The 26,949-nt window shown below is 49.5% G+C and overlaps 1 protein-coding gene and 1 long non-coding RNA gene across 2 annotated transcripts in view; both read right to left on the reverse strand.

Moving 5' to 3' along the window:
- Positions 1-5,437: 5,437 nt before the first annotated feature.
- LOC307103633 lies at positions 5,438-6,314 on the reverse strand. Its single transcript, XR_013813826.1, has 2 exons — positions 5,836-6,314; positions 5,438-5,805 (listed from the first exon to the last, which is right to left on the reverse strand). It is a non-coding gene; the product is annotated as an uncharacterized lncRNA (long non-coding RNA).
- Positions 6,315-6,357: 43 nt separating this feature from the next.
- Positions 6,358-26,949, reverse strand: part of NIPAL3 (NIPA like domain containing 3) — a 38,928-nt gene continuing 18,336 nt past the window's right edge. The window contains exons 7-12 of the mRNA XM_079777725.1: positions 22,821-22,917; positions 19,451-19,586; positions 17,369-17,457; positions 15,567-15,630; positions 13,480-13,574; positions 6,358-8,628 (exon numbers count right to left, since the gene is read on the reverse strand). Coding sequence (XP_079633851.1) covers positions 8,429-8,628; positions 13,480-13,574; positions 15,567-15,630; positions 17,369-17,457; positions 19,451-19,586; positions 22,821-22,917 — 681 coding nt within the window. The 3' untranslated portion in view covers positions 6,358-8,428. The remainder of the gene's footprint in view (positions 8,629-13,479; positions 13,575-15,566; positions 15,631-17,368; positions 17,458-19,450; positions 19,587-22,820; positions 22,918-26,949) is intronic.

A 26,949-nucleotide genomic window follows, 5' to 3' on the forward strand; every position in this document is an offset into this window, starting at 1 on the left:
CTTGTGTGTTGATTTTATTGTTGTTTTTTTTTTTGTGAGACATCTGGACCAAGTTTGGGAGAGAGTCTGTGTCTCTTCCCTTAGACCACAGAGAGGGAAACAGGCACAGAGGACAGGAATTTGTCTTAAGGATGTGCAGTTGGAGGGAAATCAGTCTGATCACTGCCCCCCGCCCCCCTGCCAACCCCCTCAGAGTCAAAGTGAAGCAAATTGAAGGCCAACATCCAGGAGGCAGTGTTGTGAGGCACTCAGCGCCTGGGTCATGATCCTGCACCATCAGAGACTTATGTCCAAGGATTGCCCTCCAGGTCCCCCCCACCCTGCTCATTCCTTCTGTTGTTTCTGCTGTTCCCCACCTCGACCTAACCAAGTTCTTCTCTTTCATTTACTTAACAAATATTTATTGAAAGTCACTTCTTTCGTTAAGGTCACCCTAAGAACCGCAGTAATTTTTCTTCTCTAAATTCCTCTAACACAGCAACTTCGGCGAAAACTGAGTTTTTCGGTCAAATGAGTTTGGAAACTGCAGCATTCTGTATCCCTGACTGAGGATCCTTAATGCACATTAACAGAGAAATGGCTCTGAGAAATCCCACAATATAAAGACCGGTTTAGCCTTAACTCGGAGCTTCCCTGAGGTATTAGGCCCTGTGCTGGGCACTGGGCTTCCAACGGTGAAGCCCACACAGATCTGCCCCTTCAGGGGCTCACAGCTAGGGGAGAGGGGTAAAGAAATAGATAACTGTGAAACAGTGTATACATGCACTCACAAAGGCATTTGTAAAGTGCTAACAAAGCAGAGGAAGAAGTGAGCAATTCTACCTAGAAAATTAAGGGAAGGTTCTGCAGTTAAGAGGCTATTTGAGCCCAACCTGATTTGGCTCAGTGGATAAAGCGTCGGCCTGCGGACTGAAGGGTCCCGGGTTCAATTCTGGTCAAGGGCATGTCCCTGGGTTGCCAGCCTGGGCTCTGGTCCGGGCTCGTGCAGGAGGCCACCAATCGATGTGTTTCTATCACATCGCTGTTTCTCTCTGTCTTTCCCTCTCTCTTCCACTCTCCCTAAAAAAATAAAAATAAATCAATGGAAAAATATCCTCGGGTGAGGATTAACAAAAATACCAACCAACCAAAAAAAGAGGCTGTTTGAGTAGGAGTTTTCTAGGTAGAGTATATGGAAAAGGCATTCCATAGAAATAACAGCTTATTTGGACATATAAGTAAACCTTTGTGTTGGTTTTTGGTATTAAATATTGTTCAAGGTTTTTATTATTATTATTATTATTATTATTATTATTTTTGCATGCAATATACTGGGTTAAGCAATGATGGGATTCATTGACTCATATAACAGAAAAGTCATGGACTTCAGGCATGGCTGGATCCAGGTGCTTAAACTGTGACATCAGGATGTAGTCTTTGTTCTCCTGACTCTGTTTTCTTCTTGTTGACTTTTCATTCTCAAGCTGCCTTTCCCAATGAGTTGGCAGAATAGCTGCTTACAACTTCCAATCACATCCCTACCAGCAGAAAGAGAGTTTCTTTTCCTCCATGCTGTCAACACAAGTCCCAGGACTACTCTTGTTGGTCTAATTTGGTTACTTTACATCTCTAAACCACTCTCTTGAGAAGGGATGTGGGATATTCTCACAACTCAGGCCTGGCTCATGTACTTACCTCTGGGGCTGAGATCAGCAGCTCTTAAATCTCATGGACTGAGCACTGGGGAGAAGTGGCTTCCTGTGCGAGGTATTTTCTTCCCCTCAGATCTACCTTCTACCCTTTTCTTTTCTGATTTGTGCCTCAGGAAGCCGATCCGCATGGCTGGCTTGAACGGGTGCCTCTGGCTTACAGTCAGATTTATCCAGTAGAAGGTGTTGGGAGGAGATCAGAGGGTTGGAGGAGGATGAAGTAGGGTATTATTTCATCTGAGCTCCTTCCCTTCTAGGTCGCTGAAGGTAGGCTACGTACATCTACTGAGGCTTCTGTCAAGTGATTCTTTTCATACAGGTCTCTCTCCTAGTTCTGATAGAGCAGTGGTTCTCAACCTTTCTAATGCCGCGACCCTTTAATACAGCTCCTCATGTTGTGGTGACCCCCAACCATAAAATTATTTTCGTTGCTACTTCATAACTGTAATTTTGCTGCTGTTAATGAATCGTAATGTAAATATCTCTGTTTTCCGATGGTCTTAGGCTCTACAGCTGGGTCGCGACCCACAGGTTGAGAACCGCTAGCAGGGTCGCCTAAGACCATCGGAAAATATAGATATTTACATTACGATTCATAACAGTAGCAAAATTACAGTTATGAAGTAGCAACGAAAATAATTTTATGGTTGGGGGTCACCACAACATGAGGAACTGTATTAAAGGGTCGCGGCATCAGAAAGGTTGAGAACCACTGTGATAGAGTCTCCCTTCTCTTGGCCTAGAGGTGGCAATGGCTCTTCTCTGTTGGAAGCTCAGGGTATCACACCATCATTACTTCTTGCTTCCCTCAACCTTGCCCACACATTTATAGGTAACCTTTACCAATCTCCCCTCAAATTCACCTCCTGCTGGAACCCTGATGGTTACATTCATCCAAAGCGATTCAAGTTTCTGCCCAGCTGGTGTGGCTCAGTGGTTGAGCATCAATCCATGGACCAGGAGGTCACGGTTCAATTCCCGGTCAGGGCACATGCAGGCTCAATCCCTGGCGAGGGGGGCGTGCAAGAGGCAGCTGATCGACGATTCTCTCTTATCATGGATGTTTCTACCTCTCTCGCCCTCTCCCTTCCTCTTTGAAATCAATACAAATATATTTTAAAAAATGTAATTCAAGTTTCTATTACCAAAAGGAAGGGAAAGGATAACGAGCAGGCAATCGCAGTAAGATAGCCATCCGTTATTACAGTGGCGCTACTGCAATAATGCAGTCCAGAGAAGACAGTGGCCTGGCCAACAGTAATAGGGGAGGGAGTGGTGAGAAAGAGTATGATTCTGGCTATAAGGGCAAAGGTAACAAAATGTAGTGGCGCGTTATATGTAAGTGGTGAGCATTAGGGAAGAGTTGAGGAAGTGGTTGGAAAACATAGGTCTGGAGCCTAGGGTGAGCTCAGGCCAGGCGTGGTGATTTTGGAGGGAGGGTGGTGGGTGGTTGAAATCATGGGCTCAGATGAGATGACCCAGGATGAGCATGTGGAACAGAACACAAGAGGGCAAAGGGCAGAATCCAAAACAGCACCGACCTTTACGTGGTGGGCAGAGGAAGAGTTTCCATTTTGTATCTTATCAACTAGGTTATGAGGAACTCGAGAATAAGAACGGAATCTTCCACATCTTTCCTCTTACCATTGTGTCCAGCAAGGTGCTGGGCACACAATGTGTAATAAATGCTTGTTACGAATGAACTTGACACAGTTTCACATTTCTAATCTTCCTTCCCATCATTGTGAGTTTTGAGTTTCAGGCAGAGAGAGAGAAAAAAGAGAGAGAAATTGACCCCTTGTGGCTGGATCCACTTGAAAGCTGTGCCCAGGTTGACAAGTGTTTGCTGTCCTGGGAAACCCAATGGAGCCTGTCAGATGCTGCTGCAGATCTTCAGGGACTCATCTCGTGCCTTTCAGGAGACTTTCCAGATAGGAGATTTCATTTCAGATTTTGTCACTCTTGAGTAGATTTAAAAGTCAATACTTTAAAATCTCTAAATTAGATTTGTGCTAGGGAAGTAAGAGAAGTGATGAAAGATCTCCATCTCACATTCATGCATTGCTGGTGGAATGTAAGTGGAGATGACTGTTTTTGGAAACTGTTTGCCCGGGTATCAAGCTAAATGTACATCTACCCTATGACCCAGAAATTCTACTCCTAGATATATACCCAAGGGAAATTTAAGCAAATGTCTACCCCTCCCCCCAAAAAGAATGCTTTTTATTCATACTATCCCCAAACTGGAACTATCCCAAGTTTCCATCAAAAGAAGAATGGATAGCCCTGGCCAGTGTGGCTCAGTTGGTTGGGCATCGTCCTGTGCACTGAAAGGCTGCCAGTTTGATTCCTGGTCAGGGCACATGCCCGGGTTTCAGGCTTGATCCCTGAGTAGGGGGCGTGCAGGAGGCAACTGATGGATGTTACACTCTCACATTGATGTTTCTCTTTCTTCCTCTACCTTCCTCCCCTCTAAAAATCAATAAACTATTGAAAGAGAAGGAGAACGGATAAACAAACTATGGTATATTCAAGCAATGGAATGCTACCCAGCCTGGAAGGAGCTGTTCTTTAAACAATGCAATCCTTGAATTTGTTAGGAGATACTATTTCCTGATTACTTTGAGTGGCAGATGGATTGAGAATAAGATCCAAATGACCAATCAGAAAGGAAGGGGTGCAGAGAGAGCCTAGGAGAAAATGGAACATTAAAAATGGGCAGCTGCATGAATAGCCCAGGGACTAAAATTATTTTGAATTTTCTTGACTATCAGTCAGGAGACAGGAGTCAAACTGACAGCCTTTTGGAGACTGGTGATTTGAACAGGAAGACTTTAAGCCCAGCTGGTGTGGCTCAGTGATTGAGCATTGACCCATGAACCAGGAGGTCCCAGTTCAACCCATTCAGGGCACATGCCTGGGTTGCAGGCTCGATCCCCAGTAGGGGGTGTGCAAGAGGCAGCCGATCAGTGATTCTCATCATTGATGTTTCTATCTCTCTCTCCCTCTCCCTCTCTGAAATAAAAAACATTAAAAAAAAAAAAGAATTTAAGCCCAACTGGCATGGCTCAGTGGTTGAGCATGGACCTATGAGCCAGGAGGTTATGGTTCAGTTCCCTGTCAGGGCACATGCCCAGGTGGTAGGCTCGATCCCCAGTATGGGGCGTGCAGGAGGCAGCTGATCAATGATTCTCATCGATGTTTTTAACTCTCTCCCTCTCCCTTCCTCTCTGAAATCAATAAAAATATTTTTAAAAACGAATTTAATATAAAGGATTGTTACCTAGATACTAGTAACTGAATAGGTAAAAAGAACTCTGGGGGATTATGGAGTAGCAATTGTAGAAAGCAGCTACCATTCCCAGAAGGAAAGGAACCAAGGAAAGAAGTTGCCATTATTAACCTTTAAAAGATAAGAGGATATTCAGCCATAAACACGAACAAAGTATGGATACATGCTACAGCTCGGATGAACTGTGAAAACATGTGAGGGGAAAGAAGCCAGGCACACAAGTCCACACGTCAGATTCCATTCATATGAAAATCCAGAGTAGGGAGATCTAGAGAGACAGAAAGTAGATTAGTGGTTCCCAGAGGCTGGGAGGATGGGATGGGGGTCTAGGGAAGGATAGCTAAAGGGTCCTGAGTTTCTTTTTAAAAAAAGATGTGGTAAAATATACATAAAAGTTCAACTTCTCTAGAAAAAATTAGCCAAATATAAGACGCAAACTCAACAGATATCACATGGGTTGTTTTAAAATTAAATACCACTTTATACTTTTCTTTGCACCTAGCACACACATTTTTTGAAAAATAAGACATGCCATATTAGTCAAGAAGTTAACAAAATATAAGCATCCACATAGAATATATTCTAAGGTGACTTCATTTACATAGCTTCGCAGAGAAACACAGTTCCTTTTGCTCATCAGCCAGTGTTGGACCAGGTTTAGCATTCACAAGGCCGCAGGGGGGTTCCACCCCGCCACCCCGACGGATGACTTGTATCCACACAGCACCATCAAGCTGGCTGGTTTCCACCGGAAACGTAACGGAGACGTCAGTCCTCCCTTCCCTACCCAGCGTCCAGTTCCATGCTGCAAACCCCCCGCGGGACCTCAAGCTTCATGGGATGGTATCGTCAGACCTGGAGCTTCATGGGAGAAGTCACGGGAAGGGGGCACTGAACTTTTGTCAAAGCCGATCAGGGAGACCAGAATCCCAGCCTCTAGACGAGGGGACCCCGGGGTGGGGAGAGGAAGACCACAGAACGACTTCGTGGCTGCTAGCAAGGAGAGAGAGGCGTGATATTTAAGGTGCTTGGAGCATTCGGCAGGGCTTGGGGATCACAGAGCCATGAGAACAAAAGACGATTCAGGGATGCGAGTGGAAAGGTGATGTCGCCCTCCCCTGAATAGCAGGGAGACTGGATTTTCATCCCCCTTTTGTGTCTGTTCTTGTAGGACTGCAGCTTCTCCATACTGCCTAAGGCCTCCTTTCCAATCAGTGCTGATCCCGCCATCCTCTTCCTCATGAGCCATGGAGGACTCCAGGCCTTCTATGATAACTTTAACCTCCTCCAAGGCCCTCTGTGATTGGCTTCCACGGCTTATTGTTCCAGGCTCATCTCCCACCCCCCCACCCCCCCCCCCACCCGGCTCCCCCTGGGACCCCTCCCTCCCTATTTCTGTGCCTCTGCAAACACTCGCTCCTCTGCCTGGGAGGTGGGGGTGGGGATGATCATTGGACTTCCCATGCTTTGTCCAAAACGCAGCTCGATTTGCCAGTCATCAGTGAGTAGGGCCCACATCACCTCCATTTTGAATACCTCACTCTAGGCTCAGGACCTGACCTGTAGCAGGACCCCCCAAACTGACATTTTCTGTGATCCCCTGTTGCACCTGGCCTGCCCTGCCAGTTTCCCTGCCGTGTCTGGGTGTTTGTGTCTCCCCCTGCTGGCCTGGAGGGCAGGAACCACTCTGTACTCTTTTTGCCCTCACCATCCAAATGCTTAAAAAATAGTAAGTGCCTCGTAAATATCGTTGCATTGAGTTGATACCTACCCTAAAGGGGAAAGGGGCATTCACTGTCCGCTGCCCTCTTAGGCATGTAAGACACAATACAGACGTGGTTAAGATACAATACAGAAACGGTTACCACAGGCAACAGAGACAGTTTTTTTTTGAAGTCAAGGAACTAAATCAGTATTAAACACAATCCATAAAGGTTAATGATCTACCAACACTGGTCTGTTAACACTGTTATCTTGCCTGGGAGTTAAAGGCAGCCGAGGGAAGCAGGAAGTGTAGTCTAAGCAGTAATCAATGACTGGAGGTACCCCTGATCCTATGGGGGTTCTGAACCTGCCCCGTGAACCCCAGGGAGGAGACAAGGACTGGCAATGCCAGCTTCCCGGCGGGAGTGTGTCTGCCCCCGGGGTTTTAAAGCAGACCGTCTCTCTCAGTGACCAGGCTTTCAAGGTGTGGTTACCTGCATCAGAACCTCCTGGGCTGGGAGTTAAGAAGGCAGACGCTTGGGCCCTACCCCAGTCCCACTTCGTCAGAGTACCTGTGGTTGGGGGTGTAGGAATTTGCATTTTCAATAAACTCCCTAGTGGGGGCGGTCCTTAAGATTTGCAAACTTTTCCTGCCATTCTCGAAGATACACAGTCTAGAGGAAGAAGGTACGGACGGACGCAGCCAGAAAGAGGGGCTGCGGCTCCATCTCAGGATGTGTGTGCCTCCAGACATGGGCCCGGGGATGAGGACCCACGCAGTCTCTATTGACGCCAGGAAAAGGAACCAGTAACTCAGGCTTGGGGTGTCGATGTCTAATGAGAATGGAGGGGAGGGGGGCGATGCTGTCTCTGAAATGAGCACCCCACCTCCCCCAATCTTACCAGAGGGCGTTGGTGTGCAGGAGAATACGCGTAAAACGGCCAGTTTCCTGTCTATCCTTCTATAAGTGAGGCAATCGCCTTTTGTAAGATGGACAGGGATTCTTCCTCCGTTAGGGGCTGCTGTGCCATCCCTCTGCCCCTGTCCTTATTCTCTCCCGTCTTCTCTTAACTTCCCAGTTCCTTTGGGGGGGGAGTGGGGCGCAGGTACGCAATCAAGTAGTTCACAGAACCAAAACCAGATGAGTTTTCCGAGTCGATCCACTCTAAACCGACCAAGCACATTTCCCTGGGAGGGCACAGACCAGGGAGGGCAGGGTGCATGTCCTACAGGCGACGACAAGCTGACCCACTGGCCACGTGACATTGACACAAATGTTACCGCAAATATGGAATCGCGCACGAGAGGGTAGCCAGCGGGCCTGCACGTGAGGTGGGGGAAGGCGAGACTGAGAGGTCTCCAGCCTCTCCGGGGGTTCGGAGAGGACGAGCAGAGTCTCGGGCTGGCTTGAGCTCTGGCAAGCTTTGGTCATTGATTGGGGAAGCCCAGTGACCAGCGTCAAGGAGGGTGAGGCTTTCTAAACCCGCCGGACTCCCCGGGCAGAGGCTGCTTCCCGACCGCCCAGCGGGAACACGGCTTTCGTCCTCTCCCCTCACCCCTGACATCGGAAATGCCCAAGACCAGGATAAACATAACCTCTGCCAGAGACCAAGCCTTTTCAAGAGCCCCCTCCATACAGTTCCCGGCTTTTAAAAAAGAGTTTGAGAACAAAGGGTCGAACCACGGTGGGCACGGCTTGCGCAGCTGCAAGGGGAGGGGAGGGGGGTCTCCTTCGGGGTGGGCTCACTCCTTCTTGGTGTGTTCCAGGACTCGGTAGGGAACGCCGGGGGCGCCCCTGGAGCTGTGCTCTTCTTGCATGACGGGCAGTGTGGCCGGAGCATAGATCTCAGAAATGTTGTCATTGTTTTCCAGGGCCCCGTAGGAGAAGGAAGCTTTGAGGTCGGGCTGGACGACCATCCCCTTGTCATGCATGTTCTGCATCCCTGAAATGAAACCCATGTCCCCCCAAATCATTATGTGGTGAGGGGGCCGACGGAGGCTGTACCTCTCGCTGTCCCACCACAGGCTAACTAGAGCGCTCGAGAGCTAATCGTGTACACGGTCAATTTCCCGAATGCTTTGGATTGAAAAAAGGACACCCATAAATCTATACTGGAAATGTTACGGTTGCTAAGCAAGAAGGGGTGCGTCTTCGGGAACTATGCACACAGACCAGCCACTGTCAAGAGAAACCCTCGGCTGGCCTAGAAGGAGGGGGGACCATCTGTCTGGGCCGCGAGGGGCGTGGAACCACAGCTGTGCTCTGGACATGGTAGATGCCACCACTTTTCTGCTGGATGAAACTAGGGCCCAGGAAACCTCATTACACCGTTGACAGAAGAGGGCAAGTTCTGGGTCACAGACACGTCATAGTGACAGATGCATCATGATGCTCAGAGGGAGAGTTCTGCCCTGAACATTAACATCCCAGATCCACATAGAGGGGAAGGTGTGATCTATCTTATTACTTCTGGGCACACTGATGTTGGATTTCTACTTACATTTGAGGGCAAAGACTTGAGTCATGAATTCCTTTACCCTTATTCTACAACCGCTCCCCTCCCTCCCGCCCCCGCCCGCCGCTAGTCAGGTGGGATCTGGTCCTTTCTGAAGCCAACTCTTACCTTGTAGGGAGTTAAGACCCTTCCAATGCTCTCGCTCCCACACTGAGTCATGAGACACTGAACGCAAAGTGATTTCTATAAAAGCGCAATGATGATAAAAAAGCTGACACCGGACGGCTGAATAGGCCTTAGACTATTAAGAGGTATCCAGCCTCGCACGGGGCTAAGCGCTTTAAATAGTAACAGTAACAACAGCAATAATGATAACAGCTACATGTACTGAATGTTTAGCTGGGGGCAGAGACTGTTTTCAAACGGTTGTAAAGTTTTATCTCATTTGGTCCTTACAACTACCAATAAGGAAAATGAGGCAGTTGGAGACCACAGGGCTATTAAGTGGCAGTGCCACCAGGGTTCACACTCAGGTGGTTTAGACTCCGAAGCCCATACTCTTTAAGTGGAATGCTGTGTGGGCCGCCCTATAGATTACCTGCACGTAATCTCCAAAAATCCCAAGACAAAGAGAGGCTACTCTCCTCGTTTTCAGGACAAGACAGATTCAGAGAGGTGAAGTAACTTGCTCAAGGTCACACAGCGAGTAAGAGACAGAGCTGGGATCTGACACCAAAGCCCGTGCTCTTACTCACTCTACCGAGGGGCTGGGAAGACCCAGTTTGTAGAAGGACCCTTGTTCCCACATTGCACGAGCCTCAGCTGACGGTCATTTTAAGGATACAGTTGAAGGGTCTGTGGTCTGAATTTGGGGGGTGGGGGAGATGAAGGGATGCCTAGTCCTCGGGGAAGAGTGCTGCCTCACCAGGCATGGTTTAGCTTTTGGATTCTGTCAATGCTCTCTGGCCACAAACCACCAGGAGCACACCTGGAGTCTAACAAACTTGGCTTTACTGGCCCATTGCAACGAGGGAGGTGGACACCATGGGGAACTGGGGGTGTTTAAGTAAGAAGGTATTACATCAGAAAGAACTTATTATTTGGGTGTGTGTTAGGTGATTGGGGGGAGGGTTTAAGGAAGCAGGACTTTGCTTTGGATTAGATGCTGTCAGGAAGTGGGGATACTATATAATAAAAGGGTAATATGCAAATTGACCATCACCTCAACACATAAGATGGCTGCCCCCATGTGGACACAGATGGCCAGCAGGGGAGGGCAGTTGTGGGCAACCAGGCTAGCAGGGGAGGGCAATTGGGGGCAACCAGGCCTTCAGGGGAGGGCAGTTGGGGGGGACCAAGCCTGCAGGGGAGGGCAGTTGGGGGGGACCCAGGCCTGCAGGGAGGGCAGTTGTGGGGGGACCAGCCCTGCAGGGGAGGGCAGTTGGGGGGGACCCAGGCCTGCAGGGAGGGCAGTTGTGGGGGGACCAGCCCTGCAGGGAACGGCAGTTGGGGGGGACCCAGGCCTGCAGGGGAGGGCAGTTGGGGGTAACCAGGCCAGCAAGGGAGAGAAGTTAGGGGTGACTGGGCCAGCAGGGGAGAGCAGTTGGGGGCGACCAGGCCTGCAGGAGAGAACAGTTAGGGGCAATTGGACTGGTAGGGGAGCAGTTAGGCATCGATCAGGCTGGCAGGGGAGAGATTAGGGGGTGATCAGGCTGGCAGTCAGAAGCAGTTAGGGACAATCAGGCAGGCAGGTGAGCAGTTGGGAGCCAGCAGTCCTGGATTGTGAGAGGGATGTCCAACTGCCCGTTTAGGCCCAATCCCACCTGGTGGAATCGGGCCTAAATGGGCAGTCGGACATCCCTCAAGGGGTCCCAGATTGGAGACGGTGCAGGCTGGACTGAGGGACACCCCCCCCCCCCCCCCGCACGAATTTTATGCACCGGGCCTCTAGTAATTCTCTAATTGAAGATCTGAATAATTCTTATCCAGAAGGAGAGAAGACCGGACTAAGGCTAACGCTGTGATTGGTAAAGAGCAGCAATCACTCATGTGAGGGGGTGGTCGCTCCTTTTTGTGGTTTGGACAATGTCCCTGTGCCGTCCGTGTTCGGGCATGATTCTGGGGTGGCCCTGTTTGTGCCCTGACCCATCAGGGTCACAGGTGGCCTGTCTGATAGGGATGTTCTGTGAAGCCCTTTGTGTTCAGCCAGGAACCCCGAGGCCCAGCTCCCACCTAGCAGGGGCTGCTTCTCTCTCTCTCACTCTCTACATGCCTTTCCGGAGCCAGAACTTCCTAAAGCTTCTCCCAATGGTGGCATGTAGTGATTCTTTGGGATTTTAATGCCTCCTCGACAGTAGCTAGTCTGTCGTGCAGACACCAGGCTAGGCAGATCGGAAGCAAGGTCCAAATGCTGACCAGGGAAACCAAATGGCCTGAAAAGCCGCTCTGGGTAAGCAGTTTTACTCTTCAAGTTCCACCTGGATTCAGGTCAAACACGTGCTCAAAATTTTCAAAGGTTTTTTTTTTTTTTTAAAGCAAAAGGGAAGTGGAACCAAATGGAACCAGGCATCTACCATGTCCCAGACGCTGTGCAAGGGGGCCTTTAACATGTTATCCCGCCACCCTGAAAGGAGTCCCAATGTACAGGTGAGGGTCAGAGGCCAAGGTCGCAGAGCGGGTAAGGGGTAGAGCTGGGATTTGAATCCAGATCATCTGAACTCTAAGCCCAAGCTCTTCACAGTGCAGAACACATGTCTACTCAGAAGTGTGTGACACGCCACAGCAACAGGGCGGGGCCTCCTTCCCTCAACACCTACTTCCCACTGGTCACAGGGTGCAACGAGGAAGCAAGAGCCACATCCACAGACAGGCCACACGGAACGCTGATCTTTAGCATTGCCTTCCGTCACCTTCTACTAGTATGTTCTACCCGAAAACACATCCGTATATGAGCATATACGAAGACGCATACAGGTATATACACATACACAGTTTGTCAACACGCCAACACACAGATACGGACACACACTTGCACACACACAGGGTTTGACACCTCACCTATCTGGAATTCAGCTATCCAGCGCCCTCATCTATCCGGAACACAGCCGAGAACAAGGAAGTAAGCAAAAAAGGCATCTGAGCAGCCAGGTTAGAGGTTTAACAAGTCCATGCACTAAAGCTCATGCACTTAACACCTCGGAGAAGCCTGAAGGCCCCAACTCAGAGCTTACTTATTTTAATTTTACACACAATTCAAACACGTTGGGCCAAATGAGAAGACCGACACGGAGTTGCTATGCCGGTAACAGCAGGCATTGTGGGCTGGTACCGGCAAGAATGACAGACAACGGCTTCATGGCAAGAGATGGGGAAATAATGAAACAAGTAGACACATACACCCTGGGGCCATTGAGGGAGGGGCGCCTCAGTCAGCCCTGAGAACACACCCACCTCACAGAGTTCTACACTCAGCAGCACTCTATGCCATCAATGTGGCTACGTTTTGTTCATTAGACTGTCTTAACGAAGCGTGGGAGGGAGTTCTATCTAATAGATTGGAAATACAAATTGTGAGTTAAAGAGTGAGAACTAGTGGTCACTGGCAACTCATAGAATTTAGGTCAGCAAATGTGGATGGGGCTGGCCCAACGTCCTAACTTTTCTAACCGAGGTCCCCGTAGGCAGGACAGAGACTCTCCCCTTCTCCACAGGCCACACCACTCCCTTTTATGCAGTACTCTGCTGATTCACACATTCGTGTTACTGTTAGGCCTTAAGGACATTCGAGCTTGTGCTTCTCTGCGTGAACCCTTAGCTCCCTGGGAAATTAGGTTTTCCAGAGCAATCCACTCCGTTGTGGTCTAAGGAGTGAGGTTTTAGTATTTGAATTTCATTCACTCTACTTTCTTTATTTTATTTTATTTTTCATTCATTCTACTTCCCTTCCCCTCTCTGATCACTCCATTCCAACTAGATACATGGGTTTTTTCCTTTTGCAGGCATGAAGCCTGGTGCTGCAGATCATAATTAATTATATCCAGCATGAATCAGGATTGTCTTTAAAAGATCCCAAAATAGACAGGGGAACTGGCAAGATGTGCTCAAAACCAACTGAGGCTCCTCAGCCATGGCCTCCTCTTTTGCACACTGAGACTAGAAAAAAAGAAGGAAAAAAAAAAAGAAAGAAAAAAGAAAAGAAAGAACAACAATCACAGCATAACGCACAGCACACGACCCCGGTACCACACCCAGCCGCAGGTGGTCTCTTTTCACACAGGAAGTAGCAGTCGCTCTGTATGGATGAGCAGGCCAGCTGGAGACACGGGGTTTTAACGTTACCTGGCATGGCATCCATGGAAATATAGGGCTCAAATGGAATGGCCTTCTTCCTGTTCCGTGTGATTAAGAAGACGCCCAAGAATGCGATGAGGCACCTGAGGGACAGGGCGATAAGGGAGGAAGAGAAATGAGGCCAGCGTGAGGCTGGGGGGGCTCCTTTGGGAGCCAATGGGACGTGGGTAGAAAGAAGGCTGCAGCTGCGGAGGCGGGTGTTCATGCAGAGCCGCCCTGAGCGGCTGCTGGGCCTGAGGTCAGCGGGGAGCAGACGTGCGATGAATAATAGCCCCACGCGCCCTACGCCCTGCACAAGCCTTAATCAGGATAAATTAGACTCGCCCAGGCAAAACTCTCACGGTCCTTGACTTCCACTTAGCCTGGATCTCAGAACCTTGCCTTTAAACGTATCTGTTTTAATTTAAAATGTTCTCTAAAGCCTAAATGTAATCAATACAGGAGTAGAGAAAGTAAAAATTGGAAAGTCCGTGTACTCTCCCAGTCCCACTCCCTCAGGCAGGTGTATATTCTTCCAGAGTAATTTTTTGTTTTGTTTTTTTCCTTTTCCCTGGAGCCTGGATAAACAAGCACACTTTCTAAAAACAGAGGTATGGCCTGGCTGGTGTGATTCAGTGGCTGAGCATCGGCCCATGAACCAGGAGGTCATGGTTCGATCCCAGTCAAGGCACATGCCTGGGCTCTGGGCTCGATCCTCAGTAGGGGCATGCAGGAGGCAACTGATCAATGATTCTCTCTCATCACTGATATTTCTCTCCCTCTCTCCCTCTCCCTTCCTCTCTCTGAAGTCAATAAAAACGTATTTACTAAAAAAAATATAAAATAAAAACGGAGGTATGATTTTCATGCAGTAAAGCACACAAACCCTAAGTATAGAGGTCCATCATTTAATCTGTGTACACACACATGTGATCACCACCAGGTCAGCAGAGAAGGCATTTCCACCCCTCACCCCCCTCCAGAAAGTGTCCCTGAGCCTCTTCCCAAGTCATGCAACCCTCCCAGAGGAAACCACCATTGTGACTTCTCTCACCACAATTCAATCTGCCTGTTTATGAAGTTCTGGGAAGCTACCTCAGAGCGTGTATGACTCTTTTCATGGCTAGCTTCTTTCAGCCAATAAATGTCCTTAAGATTCATCCACTTTATTGTGTCTTAGTTCATTATTTTTAATTGTTGTGTTGAACCCATTATCTGAATATACTACAATTTGTTTTCCACTCTCCTATTGACAGACATTTGGATTATATCCGATTTGAGCATATTATGAATAAAGCTTCTGTAAATATTCATGTATACGTCATTTTTTGTCGATACATGTACTAATTTCTGTGGGGAATATATCTAGAGATGGAACTGTGGGATCTTAGACCAGACTATACATTTTTTAAAAAAAGTAACTTTTTCCATCTAATGTATCCTAGATATAGTTCTATGTCAGTACCTATAGACTGGCCTCAATTTTTCAAAATGGCACCAAGGTAATTTATTACATGAATATATTATAATTTAATCTGTTTCCACTGCTGGGCATTTACGTTGCTTCCGATTATTTGCTTATATCATTGATTTTAAAATTAATGTGTTTTTGTGTCCCATTTCAATGATTTCCCCCAAATAAATTAGAAATGAAATGCTACACCAAAAATGTGCTCATTTAAAATTTTTATTGATATGGCCAAATTGTCCTTTCCCACATTAAAGCGCTTCTCATGGTCTCCTCATCCTCTTGCCAACGTGAAATATTATCAATCCTATTAGTTTTTGCAAAATGATGGCATCTCATGTAGCTTCAATATGTATCTCTTTAATCTGAGGTCAGGTTGCCAGGCCTTTCATGTGTTAAAATGTGCTTTTTAGAAATGACAGGGAGATGAAAGCCCAACTGAGAAGGAAGGGGAAGGAAATGAAGCCCTCGGGGAGGAAAGTGCTCACCTCTGGGGAGGAAGCTCCAGTCCCAGCCGCTCCCCGGCCCTCAGTGACTGCCTGAGAGGCTGAACAATAACGCGAGGGAGGCACCCTGCCTGGAGTTGTACCCACAAGGCCCTGGGGCCAGAGAGGAGGACGGGACTCACCCCAGTGCAAACATGCAGATGTGCAGCGCGTCCTCCCCGATGAAGTCCATGTAAAACACTGCGCCTGCAGCAAATAACGCAAAATGCGGGTGAGCTGTTTTCAGATCACCTACTTGCCAGTCTGTCTGGGATTTGGCTAAGCTCTCTCCCCTGTAGGAAACCCAAGCGATCAAAAAAGACTATGACTGGCCCAGTAAGGTATTAGGAGAACCGAAGTAAAGCCACTTCAGGGAACAGATTGTCCTCTTTTCCCCCTTTCTATGCCCCTCTTATCGCCATCATTTTTTAACTTTTTATTTTGAGACAATACTAGACCCACAAAAATAGTACAAGGTTTCCATGTACCCTCCCCCCAGATCCCCCCAATGAAACAATACCAGGAACTAAGCTACAGACGGTATTGACCAGTTTTCACATGCTCCTCTTCCCCACCTTTCTTTTTTTGTCTTAAACATATGTTTAAAATATTTTTGTTATTGATTTCAGACAGGAAGGGAGAAGGAGAGATAGAAACATCAATGATGAGAGAGGATCATTGATCAGCCGCCTTCTGCATGCCCCCTACTGGGGATCGAGACCACAACCCGGACATGTGCCCTGACCGGAAATCAAACCAATGAACTCTTGGTTCACGGGTCAATGCTCAATCACTGAGCCACACCAGCTGGGCCACATTGGTTCTTACTGGCCTTTTTTAACTCTGAAGATTTTAGTTGCTATTGCCACTTAAAAACAAACAAACTCTGCCCTGGCCAGTGTGACACAGTTGGTTGAAGCAATGTCTCATATACCCAAAGACTGCAGGTTCAACTCCTGGTCAGGGCATATACGTAGGTTGCAGGTTAGATCCTGGTTGGGGTGCGTACAGGAGGCAACCGATCGATGCTTCTCTCTCTCCCCCATCCTCTCTAAAATTAATAAAAACATTTCCTTGGGTAAGGATTAAAAAAACGACAACAAAAAACCAAAACTCTAACATGCTTGCAACCTGTAAAGCCATCTCAGAAAGAAAACAAAGAAAAAAAAAATTAGGGGTAGAGTAGAAAAAAAGAAGTATATAATCATCATCATCTCAACATCATCACTGAATGAGTTCCTATTATGTTGCAGATGCTCCATATACTCATAATCTCCAAAATTTATATAGAAGAAATTTGTGGTTTCTTGGCCAATGGAGGCTGTGGCGCTAGCAGATGATGGCAAAAACTGTTAAAGAAGCCTTGTGTAAACTCTACAAAGTAGGGGCCGTGTGGATTGTACATATTTCAAGTTCAGGAGGTAAGTGTTAGTACTTCTATTTTATGAATGTAGAACTTAGGCACAGAGAGGTTAAGTGATTTTTCTCAGAGCCACACAGTCCTGTGTCTATGCTGGGATGCAAACCCAGGTCTTTCCGGCTCTAAATCCTGTATTTTCTTCTTCTTCTTAAACCTCACCAGAGGATATGCTTTTATTGATTTTAGAGAGAGAGCAAGGGAAAGAGAGAGAGAGAGAGAGAGAGAGAGAGAGAGAGAGAGAGAAACATGGATCGGTTGCCTCCCCTACTCACTCTGATAGGGGATTGAACCCACAATCCAGGTATGTGCCCTGATCAGGAATTGAACCTGCAACCTTTTGTGTGTGGGACAATGCTCCAACCAGCTGAGCCCCCCAGCCAGGGCTAAATCCTACACTTCTTCCACGGGCAGAATGAGTCAATGGAATTGGCCTTCGGACCAAGGTGGCGCCCCCTCCCTCCACACTGGGGTACCATCCCTGCTGCTAAGGTAGGAGACAGAAACCTAGCAACCGGCAACACTCACCTGCTGTGATGGCGACGGTTGTGGACAGAATGTAGCCCACGCTAGCAATCAAAGAGGAGTCGTACATCTGGGAGGCTTGACTTAAAAACCTGCAGTACAAGAGCACTCTGGTCAGCGGGCTGTGGGGGTGTCGGAAAGGCGAGGTGAAAGCTGGTGGCAGCAGCCGTGGCTTGAAATACGAAGATGAAGCGTCCTTGGGTTCATAAAGAAGCCATCTGTGTGTCTCTAGGTCTGAGCCCCTGCTTTGCTCCTATTGTTCCCCAGATTCATAACCTGCGGCCCATCCCCGTTCCCCAAGAGGGCCATGCCTTCCCTGGCTCACACCTTTGACCACGTGGTTCTTGTTTCTGGAAATGCCCTTCCCCTCACTTCTGGGTCCCCCGAGTCCCACTCCACTAAATAGAACCATTTCCGGTTGCTTTAACACTCCAAGAAACTCTTATGCACTTCTGACATTCTGTCTTGTTAACTATTTTTTTTAAAACAAATTTTTTTCTTAATTAAAAAATAATGTGATCACTGTAATATACAGGGGTGGGCAAAAGTAGGTTTATCGTTGTGAGTATGGGACAGTTTATTCTTATATTATAATCATGACCTACATGTCTTTTCTCCATACAAACAACTGTAAACCTACGTTTGCTAATCACTATTTATAGGAAAAAGAGGGAATATTGGAATTATTCCTTATCTCTCTATCTAGGATAAAACTGCCATTGTTTTAGGATATATTCTTTGTCCTTTCTCTGTGGACTATTTTAGTTATTATATCTGCTTACGCCATAACATACTTCCCACTCGACAGTCATCATGTTTGCCGGGCTGCCCCAGTGAATTTGAGGACAGTGGCTGTTGCTCCTTGTCTGTGTGTGTGGAAGGCCCTGCACAGGCCTCGCACACAGTAGGCCCTTAGTGCGTGTGGCTGACTGGGTGAGCGAGAAGCTCCCCAGAGGTGGGCGGGGCATCCGATCTGTCCTTGTGACCCCTGGAGCGCTGGGCACAGAGCCTGGCACTTGGCAGGGCCTTAGCGGTGATGACTAGACTCGCTGCAGTCAGACTGCGAACAGAAACAATGGACACAGTAATAGGAATACTGACCATAAAAGCTGACATTCAAGGGCCGTTATCCTGGGGGCGGTGGTGAGAGCTTCATGTGATTCTCTCAGGGAGGGACTGTTACTCTCATTTGCAGACAAAGAATCTGCATCTTAGAGAAGCTGAGGGGAGGCGGTAGAGCAGAGGGGTAAGGGCTGTGGGCTGGGAGCAGGGTGCCTGGGTTCAAACCTCAGCTCCACCCCTTCCTGGCCTTTTAACCTCGGCCTTGATGGTATCACCTGCCGGAATGGGGTGTTGTGGGGTGAAATGAATTCGTGTGGAATCAGTGAGAGTAGAGCCGGCTTACCCTGGACATTACTCACTCCCACAATCCCTCGAGGCCATGCCAGTGGACAGGGAGCCAGGCTGGAGTCCGGGGCCTGGCCTGCCAGAGTGAGGCAGCCTCACGCGTCACACGGAAACCCACGCAGCTCACCCCCCTGCCCAGGCGGCATGGTCAGCTTCCTTCCAGGCCCACTGCTGGGCCCCAGGCTCAGATGTGAACCAGGCCCAGGCTGGCCTCAGCCCGGATGCTTTGGACTTAATTCTTGTGCTTAGAGAGAGGAGCGACCCCCTCGCTCTTCCACTTGGGAAGATTTGGGGGCGATTTCTTGAGGACAGGAAATGACAACCTTGTGTTGTTCACCTAGCGGACCAATGGGCACGGCAGCTCGAGTCCCTGACACGGACACCTGCCTGGGAGCAGACGGCAAGTGAGGCTGCCTCTGAGCACGCATTTCCCACATTTTGAGGCAGAGGGTCAAGCACATCCACTCTAGGCTTTGTCTTTTAAGCAACAGAGCCCCATCCGCAGGACAGCTCAGCAAATTAGCAGCCCCGCGCTCTCCCCACAGCGGGTGCCAAGCCCTGGCGGAGGCTGCATCCGAATGCCCTGCCTTCCCTGCGGCTTCAAAAACAAGGTAATGAGGCCCCAGAAAACGGGAGAGCCGCGTGTCGAGGCCCAGAGGAAAAGAACTTGCAACTCACGCGGCTTGATAGATGGCAGTGGCCACCATGCACACGAGCATCACGTAGAAGATGGGGTAGTCGAGCTGCAGGTTCCCCTGGATGGACAAGACCAGCATCCCGGCCACGGCCTTCACCGTCACCACCGTCATGGAGCCTGCGGGGGGTGCACAGGCATGTTGGGGCCTCAGGAACATGGAGGGGGTCAGACCCTGACAGTCAGTGTGTAACCCCAAAGGGCTTGTGCAAAGGATGGAGGGAACCCGGGCACGGCCAACCCAGGGATTCACGTGGTGGGAAGACGCTGTTTGTCCCGGATCGCTGGGACTTCTCCCAGGAGCTGCCTGCTGTCTGTGCTGCTACATCAAAGACGCGAGGAGAGTAAAGGCCTGACAGGTATTTCCAAGCGTCGCTTCTACACCCCTAAAAGCAATGAGTTCGGGTCTCTGTGTCTGGAACCATCTTTGAATGGATAAGTGAACTTCTTTTTTTCAATATAGAGAATCAATGATTGGCTGCCTCCTGGATGCCCCCTCCTGGGGATCGAGCCCACAACCTGGGCATGTGCCCTGACCAGGAATCGAACCGTGACCTCTGGGTTCATAGGTCGATGCTCAACCACTGAACCACGCCGGCCGGACTAAATGAACTCCTGTTGAGTATCATCCTCATGGCAACCACAAGAAAAACATGTAAGGTGTAAAGAGTTCTTTTTAAAAACAAGTCTTTGGACAGAGGTTCCCCAATGTTTCAGAACCCTACCCCCAATGTGTATGCACATGCTTTTCCAATATACATGTGTTTATGTATTCTACAATGACAGTCATGCAACACTGTGCGTGCATATATGTATGTACATATGAAACACTTATACGTGTGTACATTATGAAACATGTGCAGGAAATACCATTTAAAAGGTGGAGATAAAGATAAATTCTAACATGTTCTTCTCCCAGCCCTGGGGGACCCTCTTGCTCACCTCATCACGGAGTCCACTGCTGGTGCAGAAATGACTCCTAAGCTGAACCTGTCAGAGCCCCGGCGAGAGCAGGAGGTAAAAGAAACCTCCCCCAACTAGGGTACAAATGGAGCCCCTTATTCTGGCCGAAATGCTCTGCTTTCCTAGCTTCCTCAGCTTCTGCTCATTCTGCCTTCTCCTGCCCATCGCACACGTGGCTTCTGGGCCCCTCGGCTCCACAGACTGGTTTTCAAACATCCGAGCCTTCACCAGGCTGCCCTGGTTAGGGAGAAGGGGACAGAGGGGAGTGGCCGACGTGCCTCAGGACCTTCTGGCCTTCCCACTCAGCAGGAGAAAACGTCTTGGGGCCATGACCTTCCGATCCACGTTCAAAACAAAGTCCTCAAGGGATGGACCACCGACACACGTTACAACACGGATGGACCCCTATGACATCACGCTCGGTGAAAGCTGCACAGTGTACGATGTCATGTATGTGGTGCACCCAGAAGGCCAAGTCCATAGACAGAAGGCAGGTCAGAGGTCAGCCGGGGCCGAAGGAGGAGGGAATGGGAGTGACACTAATGGGTCAGGGCTTCCTTTGGGAATGACTGAAGAAGGCTTGAAATGTGATTACGACAGGTGCACAACTCTGTGAATACTCGAAAAGCCACTGAATCGTGTACTTTAAACAGGGGAACTTTACGGTACGTGAATCATGTCTCAATAAAACTGTTCTTAGAAAATCGAATTAACCAACCCTGTCTTGCGGTGGCACCTCTGTGTGTCCCTGGAGTGGGGGCCGCCTTGGGAAAGGCAGAAGCGAAACAACGCGTACGGGCACTTGCGCTTGTCTCACTGAGTCGCCCCCCTCCCCCTCCCCAGATCTGGGTGTTCTCTATGCCCATTGTCAGAGGACAGTGCGGCTTCAACAGGGAGAGTGACGGGAGGAGCAGCAGGGTTCCCCACCCCCTCCTCCTCCCCCAGGAAGCACAGGTGTTTATCAAAGCTCCAGTTAGCAACCAAACACTATGCGGGTTAGCACCTTGCCCCAAGCTGACGTAGGAACCGCTTCCCCATGGCACCCATCCCTCTAAAGCAGCGGTCGGCAAACTCATTAGTCAGCAGAGCCAAACATCAACAGTACAACGATTGACATTTCTTTTGAGAGCCAAATTTTTTAAACTTAAACTTCTTCTAACGCCACTTTTTCAAAATAGACTCGCCCAGGCCGTGGTGTTTTGTGGAAGAGCCACACTCAAGGGGCCAAAGAGCCGCATGTGGCTCGCGAGCCGCGGTTTGCCGACCACTGCTCTAAAGGAAAGGGAAAAAAGAGCAAAATCAGGTCTTGCCTTTGAACCCAGAAGTACTTCCTAAGCTCTGAGTGGTTGTACGCGGCCCCTTCAGGACTCAATGGCTGAAACCTGCCCCACCTCTGACCTCTCTGCAGTAACCTCCCAACGCGTTTCTTCTGACACCGTTGTAATGAACCCCGTTATTAATTAACAGGAAAGGGGCAGAGGGAGGCCAAACACTGTAGGCCCTCACTTGTGCCGCGTCGCCAGAAGCTGCAGGTGAACACTCCCCAGGCCCATTCCCCGCAGACCACGGGGAGAAGGGCCTGGACAGGGCGGGAACGGACGCATGCCCAGGAACGTCTGGGTGAGAGAGCGAAGGGGCTGGTCTGTCAGTCACACCCGGGAACAGGTCACAAGTGTGGGAAGATCTGAGATACTTCAGCTCCTGAACAAAGGAGTTTGCACTCTTGTGCGCTTGACTCCCGGGCTGCGGGGGTCTCCCGCTCCTGCATTCGCCCACAAGGTCACAGCCACGTGGAGCCCACACAACGGGACTGATGGACTGCAACCAGCCTGATGCTGAACCGGACCCAGCTCCGAAGGGAAGCTCTGGACTCTGGCTCTGCGTCCAGCTCAGCTGAACCCCAGCTGCACATCGTCCAGGACCGGATGAAGGGAAATGGGACTTTAGAAACCGAGGGTGCAATTCCACGCAAACAAAGCTCTCCACCTGTCTACCACATCTCATCCTCCCGGGGGTGCCGGTGGGGGGGGGGAGACTCCAGAAATGCTCATTCCAGCGGTACCCCAAGAACCCCACTCCCACTGGCAACAGAGAAAGACCATCCATGCGTTTCTCCTATAACATGCAGCTGTCACCCCCAAATGATTTGTCCCCTTGTTGACTGCCATTTCCTCCTCAGGATGGAGGCACCCAGGGCTGGTCTGTTCTGTGCGGCACTGTAGCCAGTTCCCAGCACCATCCCGGGCACTTAGGAGCCCCCGCATCTGAACAAGAACGCGGAACGCAGCCAGCAATGTGACGGAACGCACACACGGGAACTGCCTCCAGCCAGCAGCGACCTCCGGGTACTCCTCGGGGATGGCAAAACTCGGTGCCCGGACCCCCACTTACCGAGCAACGCCACCAAGAGAAGAATCACGACGATGTTGGTGACATTCTTCTCCTTGTAGAAGTACAGCAGCAAGCAGAACAGAATGATCTCCACCAGCTACAGAAAACAGCAAGAGGGGGTCAGTGGGGGCCGCGGGGACAGGCAAGGCCAGGAGGCCCTGGTGGGCTGGGCTGGGGGTTATGCTGCTGACTCCAGGAGTCACAGACCCTCAGAGTGGAAAGGGCATTGCAACACCCAGCATCCCCCGAACTGCTGACAGGATCCTGTGGGGAAGGCGGGAACGCTGAGTGGATCTCTCGAATCCCTGGACAACACTGAGGAGTTTGCTTCATGGCTGAGCTTGGAGGGGGAGGGGCTGGCCCCACAGCCTCCCTGTCTTGGATGGGCAAGAGTCATTAGGCTGAGGTGGTCTCTGCCCACTTTGCTGCTGCATGGGTAACCCCACTAAAACTGGGGTCGGTCAAAGCGGGAGATGCTTGCTCACGGAGAAGAGCTCTCGGGTGTACATTTGCCTTTGTCTAATAGTAAGAGTCTATTAAATGCCAGACATTTTATAGTAAATAAACTCCGATAGGAGGTTGGGGTAGGCAAATGGAGCCGAGCCGTTGTCGGATTTTTCTGCTTTCGTTTGGCTGGGTGCCGGGGCTGGCTTTGCTTGTTGGGGAAGTATTGCCCAATGTCTGAGCCTTTGAGGAGCAGAAAGGACAAGTTGTTGATCCAAGATGGGGGGACTTGTCAAGCTTTAGATTTGCCTTTGTCTAATAGTAAGAGTCTACTTAATGAACACATCAGTAAGCCAGATACCATTCTAACCATTTTATGTATACTCAAGTAATTAAATTGACACCATAATCCTATGAAGTAGAATTATGGTACGGTCCCAACCCCAAGTACATACGCCCCTGGCCCCTGGACAAGCCTCTAATGTATGCGGGTCAGTAGAGTAGAAAGAAGAGGACATGAGCCCAGCCAGCGTGGCTCAGTGCCTGAACATCGACCTATGAACCAGGAGGTCAGGGCACATGCCCAGGTTGCTGGCTCGATCCCCAGTAGGGAGGGTGCAGGAGGCAGCCCATCAGTGATTCTCTCTCATCATTGATGCTTCTATCTCTCTCTCCCTCTCCCTTTCTCTCTGAAATCAATAAAAACATATTTTAAAAGAAAAGAAAAGACAGGACACGAGTCAGGGAGGCCCAGGTTTGAACTGGGATCTGCTTCTAAACTAGTGGTGTGACCTTGGGCAAGTCCCTTAACTTCTCTAAACCCCAGTTACCTCCTCTGTGAAACAGGGATAATAATTCTTATCTTACATGGTATTATCACAGGTTCACTTAATGAACACATCAGTAAGCCAGATACCACTCTAAGCATTTTATGTATACTCAAGTAATTAAATTGACACCATAATTCTATGAAGTAGAATTATGGTACGGTCCCAACCCCAAGCTTGTAAATGGCAGAGCCAGGATTTGAACCTGGACAGTCTAGCTCACAGTCTGGCTCTAGGGCCCATGTGCTATATACCGCTAGGCTACACTGCCTGAGGCCAGGAGGCCACAATGTCTGGCATTTAGTAGACTCTTACTACTAGACAAAGGCAAATCTAAAGCTTGACAAGTCCCCCCATCTTGGATCAACAAGTAGTCCTTTCTGCTCCTCAAAGGCTCAGACATTGGGCAATACTTCCCCAACAAGCAAAGCCAGCCCCGGCACCCAGCCAAACGAAAGCAGAAAAATCCGACAACGGCTCGGCTCCATTTGCCTACCCCAACCTCCTATCGGAGTTTATTTATTATAAAAACCGATGCAGAAACATTAATGGGCATTTTGAAGAGAAAATTTTAGAAAATTCCTCATAATGAGAGACCGCAAAACACAGCTGTTTTCATTTTCCTGTTTCTTCCTGTTTTTGTCACAGTGAATACACAGTGAATACATATTTTACCTACTTGTCATCATAGTCAACGCACCATTTTGTATCGGGCTGCTTTTGGTTACCATCAACAATTCCCATGTTTCATGAAGTTGTCATAATTAGCTATAATGGCTGCAGAATAGCCCATCCAGCAGATGGAGAGTGACTTAGCATTCCCAGCCATTGTGCGTGCCTGCAGGGGGGCCAGTTTTTCGGCCATTCTTCCCGAAGCCTAAATGCAAGCTGGAACGGCACGTGGCGGTCCCTCGTGAGATGGCTGTGCATGAGTGGGTGCCTCTGCATAGACCAGGAGCTCTGTGGGCGTGTCTCACTTACTGCTTTTTAATCCACAGTGTCTGGCACCTAACAGACTCAGAAATATTTATTGATTTGATTTGGCCGCGTCTCCCTAGCTGGCAGCGCTGTCTCAGTCACAATGAAAGAAGACCAGCTGAGCCCTAGCCGGTTTGGCTCAGTGGATAGAGCGTCGGCCTGTGGACTGAAGGGTCCCAGGTTCGATTCCGGTCAAGGGCATGTACCTTGGTTGCGGGCACATCCCCAGTAGGGGGTGTGCAGGAGGCAGCTGATCGATGCTTCTCTCTCATCGATGTTTCTAACTCTCTATCCCTCTCCCTTCCTCTCTGTAAAAAAATCAATAAAATATATTTAAAAAAAAGAAAGAAGACCAGCTGAACCGTCCCTGAGCATCGGCCACGGGCTGGGCGGTTTCCTCGTGTGCCTCTCCCAACAACCAGCCCAGGGCCAGTGACTCCGCCAGCTTAGAGGAGACAGGGCTTCTGGTTAAGGGACTTGGCCAAGGTCACACAGCGCATAATGGATTCGAGCCTGTGTTGAGGGTAAACCTTTTCCTCAACAGGTGGGTCTTTGGCTCTGTCCTGCAGGTAACTGCTGGGGCTGGCCTGCAGGGAGAGGACACAGCCCCCATCTTGGGGAATTCTTTCTTCTGTCCTGTGGGAAAGCTGAGGAAAAGGGATACTGAGGCCTCCGGAGCGGTCCCAGGCTGCCCACGTCAGGGGGGCACAGTCAACACTGGCGTTGGCAGCCATGGTGAAGGACGGTGGCACCTGAGGCCAGGGGGGCCTGGCTTTGAGTCCAGTTCTGCTCTCATGGGACTCAGAGCAAGTCAGCTACCCTCCCTGAGCTCCGGTTTTCTCATCCAGAAAATGGAGAGAAAAACGCGTACTTTACAGGGCTGTGGAGAGAACCTGAGAGGATACACGGTGCCAGGCCTGGGGCAGGAACACACCAGGAGCTTTGGCAAACACCTTGAATGCTTTCCTTGATTAGTTTATTTGGGACGTAACTGGGCCGAGAGAGGACTGAGCTCTGGCTGGGCGTTCAGGGGACAAAGTTTCCAGTGTCTACCGTGTTTCTATCAGCTTCTACCAGCTGCGTGATACTGGGCAAAATATAGGTACATAACATGTTATAATTGTTAAAATTTTAACTTTTCTTCTTACCATAAAAGTGTGAAATGCTCCCTGTAGAAATTTTGGATGCTACATAAAGATGAAGACAAAATGAAACTCAGTCATAGTTCTATCTCCTCAAGACAACTACTGATGGAACTTGTTTTTGCATCTAGTCTTTTATAGATACACTAGAGGCCCAGTGCACGGATTCGTGCACCAGTGGGGTCCCTAGGCCTGGCCTGTGGAGATTGGACTGAAACCAGCTCTCCAGCATCCCCCGAGGGGTCCCAGATTGCAAGAGGGAGGTTCTCGGGTGACACACCCCAGAATCGGGCTCCCTCCTCTCTGGTTCCAGGTGTGTCACCTGAGAACCACAGCTGCCAAGTCACCGCAGCTTGGCAGCTCCTGTGTTGAGCGTCTGCCCCCTGGTGGTCAGTGCATGTCATAGCTACCAGTCGGACGGTTGAACGATAGGTCAGTCACTTAGGCTTTTATATATATAGACTAGAAGCCCGGTGCATGAAATTCGTGCACGGCGGGGGGTTGTCCCTCAGCCCAGCCTGTACCCTCTCCAATCTGGGACTCCTGGAGGGATGTCCGACTGCCCGTTTAGGCCCGATCCTGGTGGGATCGGGCCTAAACGGGCAGTCGGATATCCCTCTCACAATCCAGGACTGCTGGCTCCCAACTGCTTGCCTGCCTGCCTTCCTGATTGCCCCTAACCGCTTCTGCCTGCCAGCCTGATCACCCCCTAACCACTCTGCTGCCAGCCTGGTTGAT

Source organism: Cnephaeus nilssonii, assembly GCF_951640355.1.
Source record: "Cnephaeus nilssonii genome assembly, chromosome: 7".
Taxonomy (NCBI): Eukaryota; Metazoa; Chordata; class Mammalia; order Chiroptera; family Vespertilionidae; genus Cnephaeus; species Cnephaeus nilssonii.